Genomic DNA, 20,938 nt, shown 5'->3' on the forward strand with positions numbered 1-20,938 from the left:
CTGTCTCTGTCTCTGTCTCTCGCTCTCTCTGTCTCTGTCTCTCGCTCTCTCTGTCTCTGTCTCTCTGTCTCTGTCTCTGTCTCTCGCTCTCTCTGTCTCTGTCTCTCTGTCTCTGTCTCTGTCTCTCGCTCTCTCTGTCTCTGTCTCTCGCTCTCTCTGTCTCTGTCTCTCGCTCTCTCTGTCTCTGTCTCTCGCTCTCTCTGTCTCTGTCTCTCGCTCTCTCTGTCTCTGTCTCTCGCTCTCTCTGTCTCTGTCTCTCGCTCTCTCTGTCTCTGTCTCTCGCTCTCTCTGTCTCTGTCTCTCGCTCTCTCTGTCTCTCGCTCCCTCTGTCTCTCGCTCTCTCTGTCTCTCGCTCTCTCTGTCTCTCGCTCTCTCTGTCTCTCGCTCTCTCTGTCTCTCGCTCTCTCTGTCTCTCGCTCTCTCTGTCTCTCGCTCTCTCTGTCTCTCGCTCTCTCTGTCTCTCGCTCTCTCTGTCTCTCGCTCTCTCTGTCTCTCGCTCTCTCTGTCTCTCGCTCTCTCTGTCTCTCGCTCTCTCTGTCTCTCGCTCTCTCTGTCTCTCGCTCTCTCTGTCTCTCGCTCTCTCTGTCTCTCGCTCTCTCTGTCTCTCGCTCTCTCTGTCTCTCGCTCTCTCTGTCTCTCGCTCTCTCTGTCTCTCGCTCTCTCTGTCTCTCGCTCTCTCTGTCTCTCGCTCTCTCTGTCTCTCGCTCTCTCTGTCTCTCGCTCTCTCTGTCTCTCGCTCTCTCTGTCTCTCGCTCTCTCTGTCTCTCGCTCTCTCTGTCTCTCGCTCTCTCTGTCTCTCGCTCTCTCTGTCTCTCGCTCTCTCTGTCTCTCGCTCTCTCTGTCTCTCGCTCTCTCTGTCTCTCGCTCTCTCTGTCTCTCTGTCTCTCGCTCTCTCTGTCTCTCGCTCTCTCTGTCTCTCTGTCTCTCGCTCTCTGTCTCTCGCTCTCTCTGTCTCTCGCTCTCTCTGTCTCTCGCTCTCTCGCTCTCTCGCTCTCTCGCTCTTTCGCTCTCTCGCTCCCTCTGTCTCTCGCCCTCTGTCTGTCGCTCTCACATGAACCTTTGATTGATGTCAAACATAACGGTTGGTTGTGATCGAACATGGTCGAGGCATGTTCGTTGCTGCGTTTGTATTCTCTAATTTTATTTTTTGGTGGGGAGGGATTGTAGTGTTAAATGTAGTTTATGAAGAATAACCTTTTACACAAGAGGTGCTTAAAAATGTGAAGAGCAAAGCAAGCGTGCATTGTGTCCTTAGTTGGTCAGCGTTGCTGGACCAGCAGACTCACTGCAGCCGTGTTTTTGTGCAACACAGTGGCATCGCACACAAACAACGCAGGAGACCGATGGTTTTCAGGTGAAGCGGCCTGGGGACGTAAATGTTCGCTGCACCGTGCTGCTCATGCTGGACTACCAGGTACAATGACTCTTGAGGGGCCGTTTGTGTCGGAAGGTAACAATTAGGAAACTTTTGGAGGATTCCATTTGCGATTTTGCAACTGCATTGTTTGTGAAGACATTCCGAGACAAATTGGATTTCCAGTTGATGAGATGTGATTTGCTGATGAGATGACCCAAGCTTACACTGTTGAGAGATTTATGAAATGCTGTCATCATCCTTGTTCCATAGTTGACCACATTTTCGTTGTCATATAAATTGAATTGTTCAGTCCACTTCTTCTTTCGTATGCACTACATGGCTTCCGTTTGTATCGTTCCCTGGGGGGTGTTGCTGTGCTGCTGATGTTGTGCCCTCTGTCGGTTAGAGCAGGAATTTGTCATTTTTCAGGGTGATGGAGTTCTCTTTACAGACACTATCTGATCTTTAACGTCCACCAATCAATGCTGGCAGACAGGACGACCAGTTTTATGTCTAACCGAGAGACGGCATGCAGGTTGATGCCTCGCCGTGCCGGTGAAACACCAGGATGACAGTTTATAGCTGGAATGAGTTTTATTTTATTTTTTTTTTCTGGAAGGCACCATGGGATCAAACATCCACAAGCGATCATTGACACTCTGCAACGATCTGCCTGCAAAGTGACTTGCTCCCGATATTTGCAAAGTGTACCTGTACATTGCCTTTGCTTGTTTACTATCTCCCAAAGTGCTGTGTTAACATGTCATTCCTTTTATTTACTCATTGTCCGTACAGCCTCCGCAGTTCAAACTCGATCCTCGGCTGGCACGGCTGTTGGGCATACACACTCAAACGCGACCGGTCATTATTCAGGCCCTGTGGCAATATGTCAAAGGCCACAAACTGCAGGACTCGCACGAGCGAGAGTTCATCAATTGCGACAAGTATCTCCACCAGGTGGGGCCTGGATTGTGTTGTGTTTAAAAAGTTTTTTTTTAATTTCACAGTCCATTCGTCGTCGGTACACATCGTCGTTTCAGCATGTCGTCGCTTGGCCGACACTGTGTCAGCAAGTTGATGAACTTAAACACAATAAATACGCTTGCTTTCACCCACTGTCCTTTAACTTTTTCATCTTTTGTGTCTTGGTTGATCGGGCAGTTTATGAGGTTGAGACACCTTTTCTCCTTTCTCGATTGCTCAAAGTGCATTCTTTCACAAGGAGTGGGACTCCAATGGATTGGAGTGGAGGTGGAGTGTAGCCTCGCTGATGGGTTGTAACAATTCCCATTTGAGGCCATTTGTCATCATGTCACATGTTTGACTCGCCTCCAGGCATTGATTGTATGTTGAGATTCAAGTAAATGGATTGTAGTACTTTGAAAGAAAGACTCGTATTACATTACAAGTAACCATCTGCATATTATGCAAATGTGTGAGAGAGAACGAGAAAGCATCTGAAAATGCAAAGCCCGTCGTCGTCCGCTTTGTACTCGAACGAAACTAAACTTGACGAAAAGGACAGTTAAATAAAATATATAATTTTTTTTGTGTTCGTGTTCTCCACAATCTTATTACAAAGGTTTGTTGATTTCATGACAAAAGCTCAATTTGTAAAAACGTTACGGCCTGCACGTACACACTGATTCTCAATGGTAAACAAGGATTTCGATTGAAACTTTTCTGGCTGGTCTACCACTTCACTGATTATGTCATCCTTACAATCCCTTATTCCCCATTGGGAGTAGAATGAGATGTGCTGAGTTTCAAATTTTTCCGATCAGTGGTTTCAGACGTAATGTTTTTAATATTTTCTGTTTAATCCAAGATATCTACCATACCACGTGACCTATGACGTCACAATTCTCATAAAAAAATTCTCCATGAGGGGTCGCTCCTACCCTGAAAATTTTGTCAATCGGACAAGTGGTTGCTGAGGGGGGATAAAAAAAAAGTTACAAAATAATAGAGGCCAAAAAATGGTCGAAGAATAATAACAATAATAATAAATATTATTTTAACAAAATTATTTATTTGTATTCTCCATATTCTCAGAATAAAGCTTTTGTTGACAAAAGCACTTTAGTGGTTCACAAGAAAGTTACGGCCCAGACAGAGAGACGACAGACAGTCAGACAGACAAGTGATTTCAAAACCCCGTCTTCCGCTGCATGGGGGACGGGCTAATCATGGAAAAGGCCAACAGCGGGCACAGGTGCTGTGGGAGGAGTGGGGGAAGAGAATGACGACAACATTTGATCGAAAGAGGATGGTATGGAATGTGTGCAGAATGGGGGTGGGGTGGGGGGGCACAAATAAATGGTTCTCTCCAAAGTTTGTGGATGGCAGGGTATGATTTGATGACGTTATCAGAGATGTGTATTAGGATTTAATTTGTAAAGGTGTGCATCTCTGCTTGTAATGATGAACTAATGCTGACAGATGACGAAGTTCTTCAGCGTGGTTCAGTGCATTATCAAAGGTCTCTTCTCCCCACTCACCCCCCCCCCCGTTTTTCCCCCTCTTTGCCTAGATATTTGATTGCCCACGAATGAAGTTTTCTGAGATCCCACAAAGACTGCATGCCTTGCTCATGCCTCCAGACCCCATAGTCATCAACCACATCATCAGGTAAGGCCTTGCCTCAACCCTCCGTCCTTTTTCCATACACACTATGTATGGGGACTATGCTTGGGGACTATCGGCTGAACTGCTTCCTCCAAATAACAATATAGTCGGGCAAAAGAAGCGGTGTTTTTTATTGTTTTGTTTTTCTTCCAGTCTCGGATAGGAAATGGGGAATGTGATGAATCATTGACTAGTAGAGGAAGATTGTGGTACAATGCACATGAGGAACGAGTGACCAACCATGTCAGTATGACGAGGAAGGGATCAGCGATGGGGAGAGGTGGTCGGGGTACGAAATATGCGAGTAAAGGGGTCCACGCACTCGTGTGCCTCTCAACGTGTACCTGTTTCCATCTTCTTCCAATCTGAATGTATTCATCAAATTATCTTTTGAATCATTTCCTGTTTGTTTTTTTCATACTCCTCATGACCAACCACTCAGAATGAAAACAAGTCTGAAGACGACGATGGTTCACGAGCGGTATTTGACGATGTAGATTGTTTCAGAAGTCAAGGATGAGACAATGTGATAATGTTTGACCAAGTTATAAAAATGATCAACATGATATGGTACGAGTGACAGGTTATTTGCTGCAAAATGTCGAAAACCCGGTTTCGTTCAACAACTTTCAAAATTTGACCTTTGCATAACCTTCAAAGGTCACCAAACAATGTTGTGGACATTAAATAAGGAAACGGGATACGTGCTATTGCTTATTGGAGTTAGTTCGTCGAAGAAGGTCAAAAACCCGGTTCGATTCCCATAACTTTGAAAATTTGACCTCTGTGACCTTAAAAGGTCAAGGATTATGACCGTTGGTGCAAAACTTCCTCTGGAACGTTCCAGGAACAATATAACATCATATAGGCTATATGGCATTTCACGCTCATCGGATTATCCATACTTTGATGAAATCAGCGTAAAAACAAACTTGAAGGTGGCGCCACGAGCAAGGTGTTTGAGATAGAGCAAAATGGTTTCAAGACTTTAGGTGGGGATTAAACCTCAAGATTATGCATAAAAAAATATTGTCATCCTTGCTCTCAAAATTTGAACGATCGTATGATTTTTTTATGTCAAAATTCGAAATTTTCTAAGTTCTTGACCTTGTGACCTTGACCTTGTGACCTTGACCGTGTGACCTTGACCTTGGGAGGAAAATGAAAAATCGAGCTCCGTGGGGCTATGCAGGTGCCATTGGGCAAACCAAATACCGAACCCCTGCCAGATTCGACAAACCCCCAAGGAGAAGATGCAAATTGAAATTGGCTACCCCCTAAAAACACAATTCGCAATTTTCTGAGTTCGTGACCTTGTGGCCTTGACCTTGGGACGAAAATGAAAAATCGAGCTCTGTGGGGCTATGCAGGTGCCATTGGGCTAACCAAATACTGAAACCCCTGCCAGATTCGACAAACCCCTCGGAGAAGAAATTTTTTTACGTCAAAATTCGTAATTTTCTTAGTTCGCGACCTTGTGACCTTGACCTTGGGACGAAAATGAAAAATCGAGCTCCGTGGGGCTATGCAAGTGCCATTGGGCTAACCAAATACCGAAACCCCTGTCAGATTCTACAAACCCCCAAGGAGAAGATGCAAATTGAAATCTGTTACCCCCGAAAAACACGTTTTTTTGGGCGTGGCTCTGCCCATAATGGGCGCACCACGCCCTTTTTCAGGAAAACACAACTAGATCATGATATAAACCTCCCAGCAAAATTGTCAGGATCGGATCAAAACCCACGGAGCTATGCTCAGACAGACAGAGACAGACAGACAGACACACAACAATAACGAATATAGTAGTCACTTATTTTTGTCGTGAAAATATTTTTTTGTGAACCAATAAACAAGCAGTCATAGACTGGTACTTACGAAATCGTCAACTTGACCTCTGACCTTGTCTAATAAAAGCTGTCTCTCGAGAAGGTAGCGACGGAAACCAGAAGTTTATACGACGAATCTGTACAAAACCATCAAAAATCGTAACGTCGACCGAAGCAAAAAATCTCCATTTCTCCACGCAATTATTTTATATTATTTTATTAAAGTCACAAAACCGTAATACTCGGCCATCCACCAACAATCTTTACATAATCCGACAGCTTAGCGAGTCAGGCATGCGACGATGACCTATATTGGGTTAAGCAATTACTTTTAAACACCATCTTTATCGAAAACACCATCAACGCACACACGGAAAACCTTTACGTGACTCAACGACGCATCTGCTCGAGCGCACTGCATCACGTGACGACCCGTGACACGTCGAGTGAAATGTTTTTTATTCAACCTTAAAACGTCTCCAAAACATCCGAATTTTTTACCAGAATTTCAACAACCGAGTTTTAAGCGTCCTAAGCGATCGCAAAAACCAAAGACAAAATTAAAATCGAAGTTAAAACAAACTCGTAACGTCCAGCGAAGCAAAAATCTCCATTTCTCCACGCAATTATTCAATATTAATTTATCAAAGTCACAAAACCGTAATATTCAGCCATCCACCAACAATCTTTACATAATCCGACGGCACAGCGAGTCAGGCATGCGACGATAACCTTTATTGGGATAAAAAATGACTTTTAAACACCATCTTTATCGAAAACACCATCAGCGCACACGCAAAACCATACGTGACTCAACGACTCGTCTGCTCGAGCGCGCTGCATCATGGAACGACCCGTGACTCGTCGAGTGAAATATTTTTTATACAATCTTAAAACGTCTCCAAAACATCCGATTTTACCAGAATTTCGACAACCGAGTTTTAAGCGTCCTAAGCGATCGCAAAAACCGAAGACAAAATTAAAATCGAAGTTAAAACGAACTCGTAACATCGAGCGAAGCAAAAATACTCCATTTTTCCACATTAATTTACGGAATTATGTTTGACCTCACTGTGACCTTGACCTTTGACCGATTTTGACCAAAATCTAATCAGCGCTCGCCATCACCCTCCTGAATCACCTGGTGTAATTTGACATTGGTAGCTTCTTCCGTTCTCGAGTTATCGTGCCTACAAACAAACAAAACAAACGGAAGTCATCAATATACTTACGAAATCTTTAGATTTCGTAAGTAACAAACACACAAACAAGCAGTCCATAGACTGGTACTTACGAAATCGTCAACTTCACCTCTGACCTTGTCTAATAAAAGCTGTCTCAAGAGAAGGTAGCGACGCAAACCAGAAGTTTCTACGATGATTCTGTATCAAACCATCAAAACTCGTAACGTCGACTGAAGCAAAAATCTCCATTTCTCCACGCAATTATTTTATATTATTTTATCAAAGTCACAAAACCGTAATATTCAGCCATCCACCAACAATCTTTACATAATCCGACGGCTTAGCGAGTCAGGCATTCGACGATAACCTTTATTGGGATAAAAAATGACTTTTAAACACCATCTTTATTGAAAACACCGTCAGCGCGCACACGGAAAACTTTTACGTGACTCAACGACGCGTCTGCTCGAGCGCACTGCATCACGTGCCGACCCGTGACGCGTCAAGTGAAATATTTTTTATACAATCTTAAAACGTCTCCCAAACATCCGATTTTTACCAGAATTTCGACAACTGAGTTTTCAGCGTCCTAAGCGATCGCAAAAACCGAAGACAAAATTAAAATCGAAGTTAAAACGAACTCGTAACGTCGAGCGAAGCAAAAATACTCCATTTCTCCACATTAATTTACGGAATTATGTTTGACCTCTCTATGACCTTGACCTTTGACCGATTTTGACCAAAATCTAATCAGCGCAAGCCATCACGCTCCTGAATCACGTGGTGTAATTTGACATTGGTAGCTTCTTCCGGTCTCGAGTTATCGTGCCTACAAACAAACACACAAACAAACAAACAGAAACGGAAGTGATCAATATACTTACGAAATCTTCAGATTTCGTAAGTAACAAATCGACTCGTGTATCGAGCGCATCGTCATGTGATCTCTTCTCATGTTAATGGCTCTGCCTTTTTTAATCCTCACGATCAAACCCTTCTTACGCTACAGAGTGGCCACAAAGCGGGGGATCGGTATCTTCTCTGATGAATGTGCCATTTACCTGAACTCGAAAGCACGGAACGTTTAGCTTTGGACAAAAGAAAATCCTCACTATTTTTAAGATCTGGAACATCACCATCCCCATGTTATGATGTGGGTTTCACTCTCGCTTGAGCAATTAACTGGCCCTTGCTTCTTCACTGGGTTTGTGAAAGGAGAAGCTTACCTGCTGATGCTGCAGCAGTTTATGACTCCACAACTTGTTCGACTGGGAATTGGTACCACAGCAGTTCTGCAGCAGGATGGTTAATTTTCTGGATGACAACTTCTCAGGTCGATGGATAGGCAGAGGCTCAACAATGGATTGTACTGCAAGTTGAGATCGCACAACAAGTGATGACTCTTCATGGGGGGGGGGGAAGTATCAGCAAGATGGCACAAAACAGAGGACAATCTGAAAGCTGCTATTCCAGCTGCAATGGCAGACACCACACATGTCATGCTGAAGATGTCTCAGAGGACATGGTGAGGCTTTCAAGTGTTTGGCTCATGGTGATGATCACACAAACATAACTGAATGTTATCGAATTGATCCCCCACTTTGTTGCCACGCAGTTGAACCTGCTGAGGTGCTCCACGTTGAACCCTCTCCGGTGCCTTTGTCTTTTTCTACAGGGACACCAAAACAATGCAGTATTCTTGAGCAGCTTGACCCACAGAGTGCAAGCATTACTACCTTATACTTGTACTTTATTCCACGTTTCAATTTCAAAATTGTCTTCACTGCTTGCTTGTTCATCGTATACACATACAATACCTGTAGAAAGTCTACACTCCCTTTCAAAATTTTCACATTTTATTGCCAAACAGCCAGGAATTGAATTCCATTAAATCAGACTTTTTTCACCTATATTTACACATCGTGGCCCACAACCTCCAAATGAAAAACAAATTCTACAAATTTCATAAAATTCATTAGAAATACAAAACAAGAATATCTTCGTTGGATCGGTGTCCACCCCCCTGAGTTAATAATTCGTGAAACCACCTTTGATAGCAATTACAGCTGTGAGTCTGTTGGGATAGGTCTCCACCAACTTTACACACCTTGATTCGGCAATATTTTCCCATTCTTCCATACAAAACTGTTCAAGCTCAGTCAAGTTACGTGGGGAGCGTTGATGGACAGCAATCTTCAAGTCATGCCACAGATTTTCGATTGGATTTTGGTCGGGGATCTGACTGGGCCACTCAAGGACATTTATCTTTTTGTTCCTGAACCACTCCAGTGTAGCTTAGGCTGTGTGTTTCAGGTCATTGTCATGCTGAAAGGTGAACTTCCGTCTCAATGTCAGCTTTCTTGCAGAGGACAGCAGGTTTTCCTCGAGGATTTTTCTGTATTTTGCTATATCCATTTTCCCTTCTCTCCTGACAAGTGCCCCAGTCCCTGCTGGAGAGAAACGTCCCCATTACATGATGCTGCCACCACTATGCTTCACAGTTGGGATGGTGTCCTTTGGGTGATGTGCTGTGTTGGGTTTGTGCCAAACGTAACGTTTTGTATTTACACCAAAAAGTTCCATCTTGGTTTCGTCAGACCACAAAACTTTTTGCCACATGGCTTCAGAATCTCAAGTGGTTTTTTGCATGCCTCAAATGGGAATCAAGGTTGGATTTTTTTTGGAATGGCTTCCTTATTGCTATCCTACCGTACAAGTCAGACTTGTGAAGTGTTTGGGATATTGTTGTCACATGCACACAGTGACCAGTCTTTGCCAACTCTTTCAAAGTTTCCATGGGCTTCTTGGCAACCTCTCTGATCAGTCTCGTCCTTCCTTGGTCATCCAGTTTGGAGGGACAGCCTGATCGAGACAGGGTCTTAGTGGTACCATACACCTTCCACTTCTTAATGACTGTCTTGACTGTGCTCCAAGGGAGCCATCAAAATATTTTTTTATACCCCATCACCTGATCTGTGCCTTTCCACGGCTTTATCCCAGAGGTCTTTTAAAAGGTCCTTGGTGCTCATGTTTGAGGCTTTGCTGTGAAAGGCATCACCCAGCAGAGGAAAGCTTCATGAACAGCTGATTTTATTCTGAAATAATCAGAATCACTACATTTTAACACAGTTGGAGACCAATTAACTTGGTGTGTGATTTTTGAAGGTGATTGGTTCGACCTGAGTTCATTTACAATTTAAATTGGCTCAGGGGGGTGGACACTTGTCCAACTGGGTGGACACTTATCCAACTAAGATATTCTAGTTTTGTATTTTTAATTAATTTTCTGATATTTGTAGAATTTGTTTTTCTCTTGGAAGTTGTGGGTTACGATATGTAAATAAAGGTGGAAAAAGTCTGATTTGATGCAATTTAATTCCTGGCTGTAAGGCAACAAAAGGTGAAAAATTTGAAAGGGGGTGTAGACTTTCTATCGGCACTGTATGTACAAGTCGTGTGACATTTTTGCAGGAATTCCCAAGTCCTTTCTTCACTTACTCTGGAATATCTTCAGTTATACTGTTTTGGGCCAGGTATCGGTGGCGAGCACGACCACAAGATGGAGCAGTGGAGTCGGCTCCACCGAACACCCGGAATCTAGATCGTACCTTTCCGATAACTCTGAAGGTACGGGTACCTTACAGGACCGTGAATCGTCAATAATTCAACCGCGTGGGGCAGGGTTATTTGCCAAACTTCAAAATACCTAGAGGCCCATGTGGTGAGCTACCGAGGAATTCACACCCTCGACGGAACTCAAACGGGACGAGCTGTTACCGTGCTCGACCCGTGCGTAACCCGAGCGGATGGTTACCGAGGTCCCGTCGGTCCAAATGTACAACTACGGCAGTAACGGCCTTTTTAATCCACCAACACGCACCGTGCTAAACCAACGAAGAAAACACAGAAACGAGCTGATACATTTAACAGGGAATTTATTCGCAATGGGGGGAAAGGGAACACACAAGGAGCAGAGTTTAACCGACTAAAAGAAATACAAGTATGTACAAGGCACAAAAACAATTCTGCTTGAAGTGGGCCCACAGACACACACACACACACACACACACACACACACACGCACACACAAATACCCAAAAGAAGTGATGGCCGTGGCCTTTATTCAGCCCTTCAGCTCGGGAGGGAAGGTGAGCCGAAGGGGAGAACCTGTCTCGCACCTCTCTGCCTCGTGTGGTTCTTGATGATCCGGTTTGGCGGGACTCAAACCCGCAACACAATGCAATGATGGATGCCAGCCAGCATGAAGGTGGACCAGACAGAACGCCGCAGGCCAGACGAGACGACCAGGCGACGAGGCTTTGACAAGGCGAACAGGCGACCTTGACATTCTTCTCCCAAGACAGAACGCCCCAAACACTTTTTTTCTCACAAACGCTCCTGCCACGAGCACACAGTCTCTCCAACGCTGGTCCAGACAATCACCCTTTCTCTTCAGGTGGGAGGGGCTTCTTTTTCTGGCCACTCGCCTCCTGATTGGACGGTTGCATTGCGCGATTCGCTCGTCGCCTCCGTGATTGGCCGAAAGGAGCGCCAAGTCTGCTGATTGGACCGGGGGGGCATGGGGGCTGTCGCGGCGGACCGCCCCTCAAACAAGGAGAGTAACATTGTCCTGCGTGGGCTGCGCTTATTGACCGACCGACGGCAACCTCGCTCGCATCCCCCGGATTCGGCGAGAGAGACGTCAGGTTCTCGTGAACTCCGCCTACGTACGTGCTGACACGCACGCGTGCAATGATGCCGGTGGAAGGAAGTGAAGGCAGGTGTCGTTGTTAAAAAGTTGTTGTTGTTGATATAAAAATGTAAAAGAAAACTCTGACCATCAAAATAACTCCGCAGCGCATGAACATTTAATTCCCATTAGACAAGGGATGGGACCTCACTCAAAACACATACTTACCGATATAACTTCAAAAAGGACCTGAATGCTGAGTGCAGTTCGCTTCCAAATTCGTAACAATACAATAATTCTGATCAATGCTTCTTGTTTTCCAGCCCCCATTACCATACCCATTCCAAACCATACCCTGAGGGCCTCCAAACCTCCTTGCATCTCCACTGCACTCCAGTATGACAAATAAACAGTTACCGTCACCATTTCCTGCTCCTAAGTAAACATTCAAACCGATCAACTGTCTTCTTCACCGAAGATCCCACAATCAACTGTCTTCTTCATCAACTCAACGAAAGACGAAGAAGAATTTTGTCTCTCAAGGGACACTGCATACCATTGACCAGAGTCGCAGGACCAGGCTTAATGGCAGAGCTTAGCTGTTCACGGAGTTGAAAAGTAAAGCTGTACATGCGCTGAGGATGCACGTGTGTGAGGAATCTGTGAGGGGGTAGAGCATCAGCTGTGGTAAAGTGATTCTCATCCTTACAGGGGAATTTGTGCATTGCGTTCCTCCAAGCCCGTCCCTCATTGTACTGCAGTTAGAGCAGAGGATAGTGGACTCTTGACAGAGGAGTCCAAAGTGAAGTCCCGCTGGGCAGGATACTTTGAGCGGCTGTACCAAGCTGATCCACCAGCTGTTGAGTTGTATGTCAGGGGTGTTACTATCCCTATTGCTGACCCTCCAATCAACTGTGATCCACCTTTGTTTGTGGAAACACAGGCTGTCATTGTCCGGTTGAATTGGGGCTAAATCTCCTGGGATTTGTGCATCCATGCTGAACTTCCCAAGGTTGGTGAAAATGCTGTACTCATGTCGCATGCAGTTCCGTGCTCTGCCTGGAACACAGGCATCATCCCATCTGACTGGAAGAGGGTCCTTGTTGTCCCTCTCTGTAAAGGGAAGGGTGATCGCCAAGACTGCAACAACGACCGAGGGGTGACGCTGCTCTCAGTGCCGGGCAAGGTCTTTGCTCGGATAATTATTGATAGGGTTCACCACCATCTGCTTGAGCACCAGCGCCCAGAGCAGTCAGGCTTTACACCAAAGAGGTCACCGATTGACCGTATCCTTGCCCTTTGAGTCCTCACCGAACACAGAAGAGAGTTTCGGCAGGGGCTTCTTGCATCTCATGTTGATCTCTGCAAAGTATTTGATTCAGTGAATCGGGATGCCCTCTGGAGGATTCTTGGTCTTCGTGGGGTGCCACCAAAACTGATTGATCTGATGTCTGAACTCTACTCTGGTACTGAGAGTGCTGTGAGATGTGGTGGTACCATCTCTGACTTATTTCCAGTTGTTACTGGAGTTTGTCTGGAGTGTGTACTGGCCCCCACACTTTTCAGCACTTGTATGGACTGGATTCTTGGGAGGATGTCGGAGAGATCAAGCTGCGGTGCATTGTTTGGGAATGTCAAGATCACTGACCTTGATGTCGCAGATGACGCCGTCATCTTTGCGGAGACTCTTGATGGCCTTTTGGGGGCCCTTGAAGTGCTGAATGGGGAGTCGGAGCCGCTGGGATTACTGGTTTCCTGGGTCAAAATGAAGATCCAGGCTTTCAATGACATCTTGGATGCTGCTATCATGTCTGTGCCGATTTGTGGTGAGGATGTTGAGGTCACAGAGAGATTCACTTATCTGGGCAGTGATATTCATGTCTCTGCTGGCTGGGAGCCAGAGGTCAATAGACGTCTGGGTAGGGCCTGGGGAGTCATGGATTCACTGGATCATGGGGTGTGGTACTGCCGCTACCTGTGCGGGAGGACGAAAGTCCGAGTCTTCAGGTCCTTGGTGCTTCCAGTCTTGCTCTATAGATGTGAGATTTGGACTCTGGCCAGGGATCTGAGATGCAGACTGAATTCCTTTGGTACCAGGTCACTTCGGAGAATCCTTGGCTATCGCTGGTTGAACTTTGTGTCCAACGTGCGGTTGCTCAGAGACTCAAATGAGATTTGTTACCTGCATAGTCCGTGAGCGTCAGCTGTGGCTGTAGGGACATGTGGCTCATTTTCCTGATGCTGATCCTGCTCACCAGATTATCTTGGTGAGGGAGCCTTGTGAGTGGAGGAGGCCAAGGGGCTGGCCATGTGCCTCATGGTTGCAGCAGATTAATCGGCATCTCAAGGAGATGCAGATGGGCCAGGCATCTTCCTGGGGGATGGCAAGGCGGAGACCCCTGGAGTACATCGGCGATTTGTTTGTACACGGCGGAAAGTGGATGCAGCGACACGCTGCTCTGGCGCATGCTCCTCCACCTGTCCTGACCAGACTCTTACCCTCTTTTTAAACGGTGGTCTGAGGTTTGCAGAAGAGCTTGTACATGTGCAACTTGCAGTGCCTGATAAAGCCTCGGCTGGCCCTAAGGCACATTTTGAAATTTTAGAGAATGGCCTGAAAAAATTAAATTAGATCTCGGGCTCATTGAAATGGACCCCAGACAAATGATGAACTTATTCAAGAACAAAATATATTATACAAAAAAAGACAAATATTTAATGTGAAAATAATTTTTGGCCCAATTTTTGGCTGGCCCTAAGGAACATGCCTTGTCTTCCTTCTGGTTAATCCAGCACTGGCCACTTGCATTACAAGAACATTGTAGGCTGGTAGGATAGCCTCGAGGTATGCCCACTCGTCATCAAGCTGTCTGGCCTGTTTGAATCCTGACCCAGCTACAAACTGTCGTCCTGGTGTTTCACAGGCAAGGCTCGGCATCAATGTTTGTGCTGTCCCTTGGATGGAAGTTTAACTGGATGTCCAGTCTGCTAGTATTCATTGGTGCACATTAGATTCCCCGGTATTCTTCACGAAGAGCCAGGTGAGTTATTGCCAGCACTCTGAACAAATTACAAATTTCTGCTTTCACTGCCAGGGGGCACTGCATCAGCGACTGCCATGTTCATATAAAAACTTGTGATCACCCACAGTCACGTGCTGCATAGTGCACACGAATGACAAAGATGTTTGGAGGAATCAATTTTCTGTTACATCAATTGAAAAGGTTTGCAAATGGACAAATTATAATAATATCTGGGATTTTGGAACACTTGGATGCAACACCATGTACGGCTCAATGTTGTTTTTTTTTTCCTTTTTCATTTCCTTTTGTTATTTAACCTCCCCCTTCTTCACCCCCTCACCATTCCACCCTTATCCATTGCATATGCAATATGTTGATGGGCTCTCATTTGTTAAGTCTTTATATCAGACAAATAAAAACTTTTTGCCTTTGCATCGGACTGCTGACTGCTTTGGTTCCTCCTGGCCTTGTGCTCATTTTGTTTCCCAAAAAGATTACAAGGTGTAGCATACAGTGTTGTCGTGTGTGTTTGCAGTGTCGATCCAAATGACCAGAAGAAGACGGCCTGCTACGATATTGATGTGGAAGTGGACGACACGTTGAAGACACAAATGAATTCCTTCCTGCTGTCCACAGCCAGCCAGCAGGAAATTGCATCTCTAGATAACAAGGTTAAATGCGATTATTTTAAGTTGTCCCTCTCCTATGCTTACTGTGACCCCCCCCCCCCCTCACATTCTCGTGACGGACCAATAATTGGTCTCTGATGTTTGTCTTTTTTGTTTCTCCACCGACGTTTAATCAGATCCACGAAACAATTGAGACCATCAACCAACTAAAGATCCAGAGGGAGTTCATGTTGGGGTTTGCAAAGGATCCTCAAGGGTTCATTAACGATTGGCTGCAGTCTCAGTGCCATGACCTAAAGGTAAGATTTGGCATCTGTTGTGGTGTTTCCAAAAATCTTGACATTGAAAACTGTAATTCCTGCCTGAATGGAGACTCGTGCACTGTTCGGGCCGGCTTGCGTGTTGCAAACGAATTAACTTAAACATAGAATGAGGCCATTAGGCCCATCAAGCCTTCACAATTGTTATTTGTCCATACTCTATCCTTTTTTATACGCCCGATATATATATATATATATATATATATATATATATATATATATATATATATATATATCGGGGCGTATTATGTGATACCGGTTGTCCGTCCGTCTGTCTGTCTCCATCCGTCCATTCCCGTCCGCGCTCTAACTCCCAAAGTTTTCAACTTTCACGTTTCATATTTGGTACATAGGTACAGACTGTGGAGACGGTGTCGTGACATACATTCGTCATCTAAAGTGGTTGCCATGGCAACCAGGATGCTGTTTTCCATGTGGTAGCACAATTCTGTATATACCTTCTTGTTCGGGTGCATATTGTGCTCACTTGTTTAAAATGCTGTGTCAAAGAAGTCGCATGCACCATTTTTGAAGTCGTTAGTATGACTCGGCCGGGGTCGGGTTCAAAACCCCAACCTCCTCAAATTAAAGTGGACGCTTTAACCATTATGCCCCCGAGTCCGGTACAAAGGATCCTCCAGGTTTAATTTAAACACAAATACTCATGATATCTGTGTGTTTATGACATCACCAGTTTGTCATTTCCAATGGATCCAGATCAGAATTGATTCGACCACCGTTGCAGTCCGCTGTCTCAGCTCGTGACAGCCTCATCATTGCCCTTTTTACCTCTGCTACTGAAGTGTCGTGTCGCTGTGCTGTGGCAAAACTGAGATGAGTTCAACTTGCCGAAGGGTATAATCCAAATCATAAATACAGCTTTTCTCGACTGGATTTGAACACACGTTCTCTGAGAGGTTCGTTGTCTTCAGCACGGTGCCACTGCTAACTTGTATTCACCCCCACCCCACTACTGGGTGGGTGATAAGTGTATAGCACACTTCTTCACACCTGACATTGAATGAACCTTCACATTTGCAGCAGATATATGAAATGGAAAATCCCCATCCACCCGTGTAGTCTGAGCAGGGCTAAGTCCCGCGGGGATGTAGATTGTAGATTGATCGGTACGTGCTCCACCTGCCAGTGCTGCGGCAACCCATGGTGTTGGAATGGCCTGTACCATTGCACCTCGGCCCGTGAGATGGAAAAAGCAGCACTGCCAGATACAACCATAAAATCATACTTGCACTGGAACCACAAGATGTCCACTCGTGTTCCTTAAAGTCCAAGAAACATCCGATTAGAGTGAGCAATCCACAAACGCCAGGTATTGGCATGGTGGCAGGGGTGTCGGTGAAGGTTTCGGATGATAACACAAAATGGATATCGATTGTAAGAACGACCAGGTGCAAGTTTGCGAAATGGCCCCGTCACCTGCTGAGAGAGCCGTCCATTGTGGGACAGATGGAAAATGACCGATGAACAATTTTTGATTTGTACAGCATTTTATAACATGTCTGTAAGGTTAACCGATGCTCGTTTGTTCCACTAATTGGTGAAAAATGCATTACGTAAGAATCTAATGAGACGCGTCTGCTTTTCCCTAATGGAAGCATTCCTTAAAACCCGACCAGTTTGACTCTATCATGGTGTTTGATCAACTGCTCTGAGCAAACTAACAGAATACAACCTCGATGCTTTGCGGTTACCTGACACTCGGTTGTCTGCTTTGTCAACTATTTTTAAAAGGGTAGTTAAAATTTTTTTTTTTAATTCTATCATCACGTGAGAGTAAACATCACGAGGTGCTTCAACATCAGGTGAGAGCAGGTTATCGAGAGTTGTGCTTTCTCGCTTTTTGGGGGGTTTCATACTGACCTTGGGCTCGTGGAGGAGCTGGTACATAAATCACATGTACGACGATTCAAAGATATCAGTAGACACCCGTGTACTTGAATGTGAGGACAGGTGATGGCCGAATGCGTATTGTACAGCACAAGGGATTTGAACCTGGGAGTTCCGAAAATGATGAAGCCGTTGTTTCAGGTGAAAATGCGAGACAGAAACGACTCAAAGAGAAATCGATCGGCCTCAGGCACCGTGGAAGAAATACTCGGAAAATGGAAACCCGAGCTTGCTTTACCTTTCCTTTTATATCTTCATTCCATATTTACATTTTTTTTAAACAGCTGTTTTTGAGGCAGCATCACAAAAGGGCACTTCACCTTGATAAATTCCATCGTGTGGGTTGCACTGTATTCTTGATTGTCCCCCAACGAGATGGAGGTTGGCGATTGTTAAGTATTTTGAATATTTGTCCATTGTATGTTCCTGTTTTGGTTTAACCAACAAAGAGTGCAGCTCTACAGGTGGGACCACAGAGGTACGATGGAACAAGTGGCTTTTACTTATGCCTTAATTTGCTTATATCTCTTCCCGCCAACAACTGCTTTAACGACCACAGTTATCCCCAACTTTTTGTAGGGTAGGCCGGACAAAGTTTTTGACTTTTTTTTTTGCGAACTGGCTGGCCAGGCAGGATGTTTCGGGTGCCGGAGATGACTCGACTACTCTTCGCAACAACGTGGGATCTTTAACATTCACCAACGACCAGTGCTGGAAAATGGGTCCAAAGGCTTAATCGTCCGTTTGACGGACGGCCTGCACATCGATGTATCGCCCTGCCTGCGAAACAGGGTGGCAATTTACAGCCGATTCGATATTTTAACTGAGGTTAGCCTGCTCAAAGGGGAGTGCGCACCCCTCCAGTTATCTCGCCAGCCCCTCGTCATCTCTTCTCTCTTGTGTGTAAATGCAGACAATGACAGATGTGGCTGGGAACCCCGAGGAAGAGCGACGGGCTGAATTTTACTTCCAGTCTTGGACTCAGGAAGCTGTTTGCCGATATTTCTATTCTAAGGTAACCTTTAGCAAACAAAACCTTTGAGCAGCTTTGTTTTGCTTATTTGGTTGCGTCGTCAAGGTATGCATACTGACTCGTTCTCACACGCAAACCAGGAAGCAACGTCTGAGTCTATTATTAAAAGCATGATTTCTTTCTTGTAGGTACAGCAACGTCGACAAGAGTTGGAGCAAGCTCTGGGAATCCGTAATACTTAGGGCAAAGAAACCTCTGCCAGCAAATGCCTTCTTTTCCCACCTTTCTGCAGGGATGTTGTCTTGACACAGTAAGAATGTTTGCCAGAGTGAGTTTTTGTAAACATTTTGCCTTGAGCTTTAATGTGTTTTTATTTCCTACTGCACTGGGAGTAAATCTGTGTTAAAGAGGAAACGGGCATTCCAGATGAAACACTGTTTTAAAATCTTTTTTGATGTACCTTTTGACCCGTTTTCATGGCTTGAAATATTCCTGTTTTTGTTTTTTGAGCAAAGGACTGAATTTAGGCTGGTTTGCCTTTGGCACCCTGACTGTCTAGATGTAGTGCCACATTGTGTAATACAAGGTACTGTGTAGGATGAATGTAGTAACAGACTCTTGGCATTTTTGAAAAATTCTGACTTACTAAATCAAACTCGTATTTTTAATAGTACTTTTTGGTGACATGCTTTCGCGTTTTGAGGGACCATATTCGTTGCAGCTGTTACCTTTGTTTTTGTAGTGAATTGGGAATAAAAAAAAACACCTTAACACTTGTCCTTGTGTGCTGGCCAGTGGATAACGTACTTTGCAGTATTATTTGAGTACTCTTGCAAGGAACTTGAGTCGCAGGAGGAAGCCATTACTTCCATCAAGCCTGTGCAATGGTTGTTTGTCCGTGCTCTATCCTCTAAGTGCTGAGCGTCAAGCAAGGAAGCGGCACGTATCATTTTTGAAGTCTTTGGTATGACTCGGCTGGGGTTTGAACCGCCAATGTCCCAGACTCGGAGCAGACACTCTCACCATGATGCCATCAATCTGGTTTGATGTCCAAAGTGCGATGGATTGTGAGTCGTGGGGAAAACTCCCCATGAAGATGAGGCATTGTGACTTTTTCGGGGTTTGGGCATCCCCCACAGCGAGTCCAATGTCATGTATACTGAGGAACGTCAATGTTTGAAACTCATTTGATAATTCTTGGGATTCACTCTGCCAGGTTCATTCGCTCACGGACGTCACATGAATGTGTTGTTCCCCCACTGAGGTCCTGGAATTCAAATGGATGAATCGCCTTGTATGGCTGACTTGAGATGGGAAAATGAGGAACGGTATCACCTTGGTTACAATTAAAAGCGAGTTCATTTACGAACTTGCAAAACTCTCCCAACTTTGAGTGAAAATCGAGTATGCACATTTAAAGTTGGAAACAACTGAAATACAATTGGCCTTGAGAATGTGTGTGCAAAGTGATTGGTTGAGAAGATTTAATTGCATTCCTGGTAAACATTGGCACCCTATTGATTGAACCTCTTTGAATATGCCCATCTTGAGACCTTTTTTGTGAAATGTATCTCGTGTATTTCAAAATGATTTGTTGTTTGAAGGAAATTTGAATAATTAACTGCGGTTATTGTTGATTCTCTTTCAGACGTTTCTCTTCACTCAATATTTAGCTCACGACAAAGCTGGGATGGATTGTTGAAGCCATATGTTTGTCCATTTAGTTAGTCAGTCCTTCCTTCTGTCTGTGGGTCCATTAACTATTTCGTTTTTTTTCCCCTACTCATCCGAGGCAGCTCAACGAATCATTTTCAAACTCGGCATGACTATTCACGATGTCGATGTACAAAAACGAATGTAGCTGTTAACAACGAGGATAGAAACGGTGAGGGTTTTGGATTGGGGAAGATCTGAGATGATGGTGAACAGCTGTCTTGAAGACCTGGAGGGAAGAATGAGATTGAAGAGGATGTGGAAGTTGATGCCACAGGTGGGAAAAAGGAGAATAGTGTAGCAGCATAGCAAACCTGTTGTGCATTTTGCGATACAAGCACCAAATTTGGCACAAATGTACATTAATAAGTTGCGAACATTTTCAGATATTGGGCCACTTGAAATTCTCTCTTTATGTCCGCCATATTGGATTTCAAAATGGCCGCCACTTGAAATCTACATTTGCTATTATCTCTGGACGTAATGCAGCTATTGACTTGATTCTGGTATCGAAATGTATGTTTTTGTGGGCAAGGAATCCAATGGTACCATTTTCAACTTAATATTATCTATCACAGTCTGTTATATAATTTTATTTGGAAATTATCTCGGCAAATATTGGATTCAACACAATACTTGGAAAAGAATGTCTTAGTTCTGTAAATGTCTAAGGTATAATAATGACAT

The 20,938-nt window shown here is 44.6% G+C and overlaps 1 protein-coding gene across 9 annotated transcripts in view; it reads left to right on the plus strand.

The window, feature by feature from the left end:
* LOC147031006 (SWI/SNF-related matrix-associated actin-dependent regulator of chromatin subfamily D member 1-like) overlaps nt 1-19,194 on the plus strand; it is a 114,840-nt gene extending 95,646 nt beyond the window's left edge. For 6 of the 9 annotated variants that reach the window (XM_085875654.1, XM_085875652.1, XM_085875655.1 and 3 more), the window contains 7 exons: nt 1,256-1,414; nt 2,153-2,314; nt 3,891-3,988; nt 15,244-15,379; nt 15,514-15,636; nt 18,479-18,580; nt 18,727-19,194. In XM_085875654.1, coding sequence (XP_085731780.1) covers nt 1,256-1,414; nt 2,153-2,314; nt 3,891-3,988; nt 15,244-15,379; nt 15,514-15,636; nt 18,479-18,580; nt 18,727-18,780 — 834 coding nt within the window. In that variant the 3' untranslated portion in view covers nt 18,781-19,194. The remainder of the gene's footprint in view (nt 1-1,255; nt 1,415-2,152; nt 2,315-3,890; nt 3,989-15,243; nt 15,380-15,513; nt 15,637-18,478; nt 18,581-18,726) is intronic. The other 3 variants (XM_085875658.1, XM_085875651.1, XM_085875659.1) reach the window with 1 other exon arrangement.
* Nucleotides 19,195-20,938: the final 1,744 nt, after the last annotated feature.

This window comes from Eptatretus burgeri, chromosome 3, assembly GCF_056783735.1.
Source record: "Eptatretus burgeri isolate ZD-2024b chromosome 3, Ebu_testis_v1, whole genome shotgun sequence".
Taxonomy (NCBI): domain Eukaryota; kingdom Metazoa; phylum Chordata; class Myxini; order Myxiniformes; family Myxinidae; genus Eptatretus; species Eptatretus burgeri.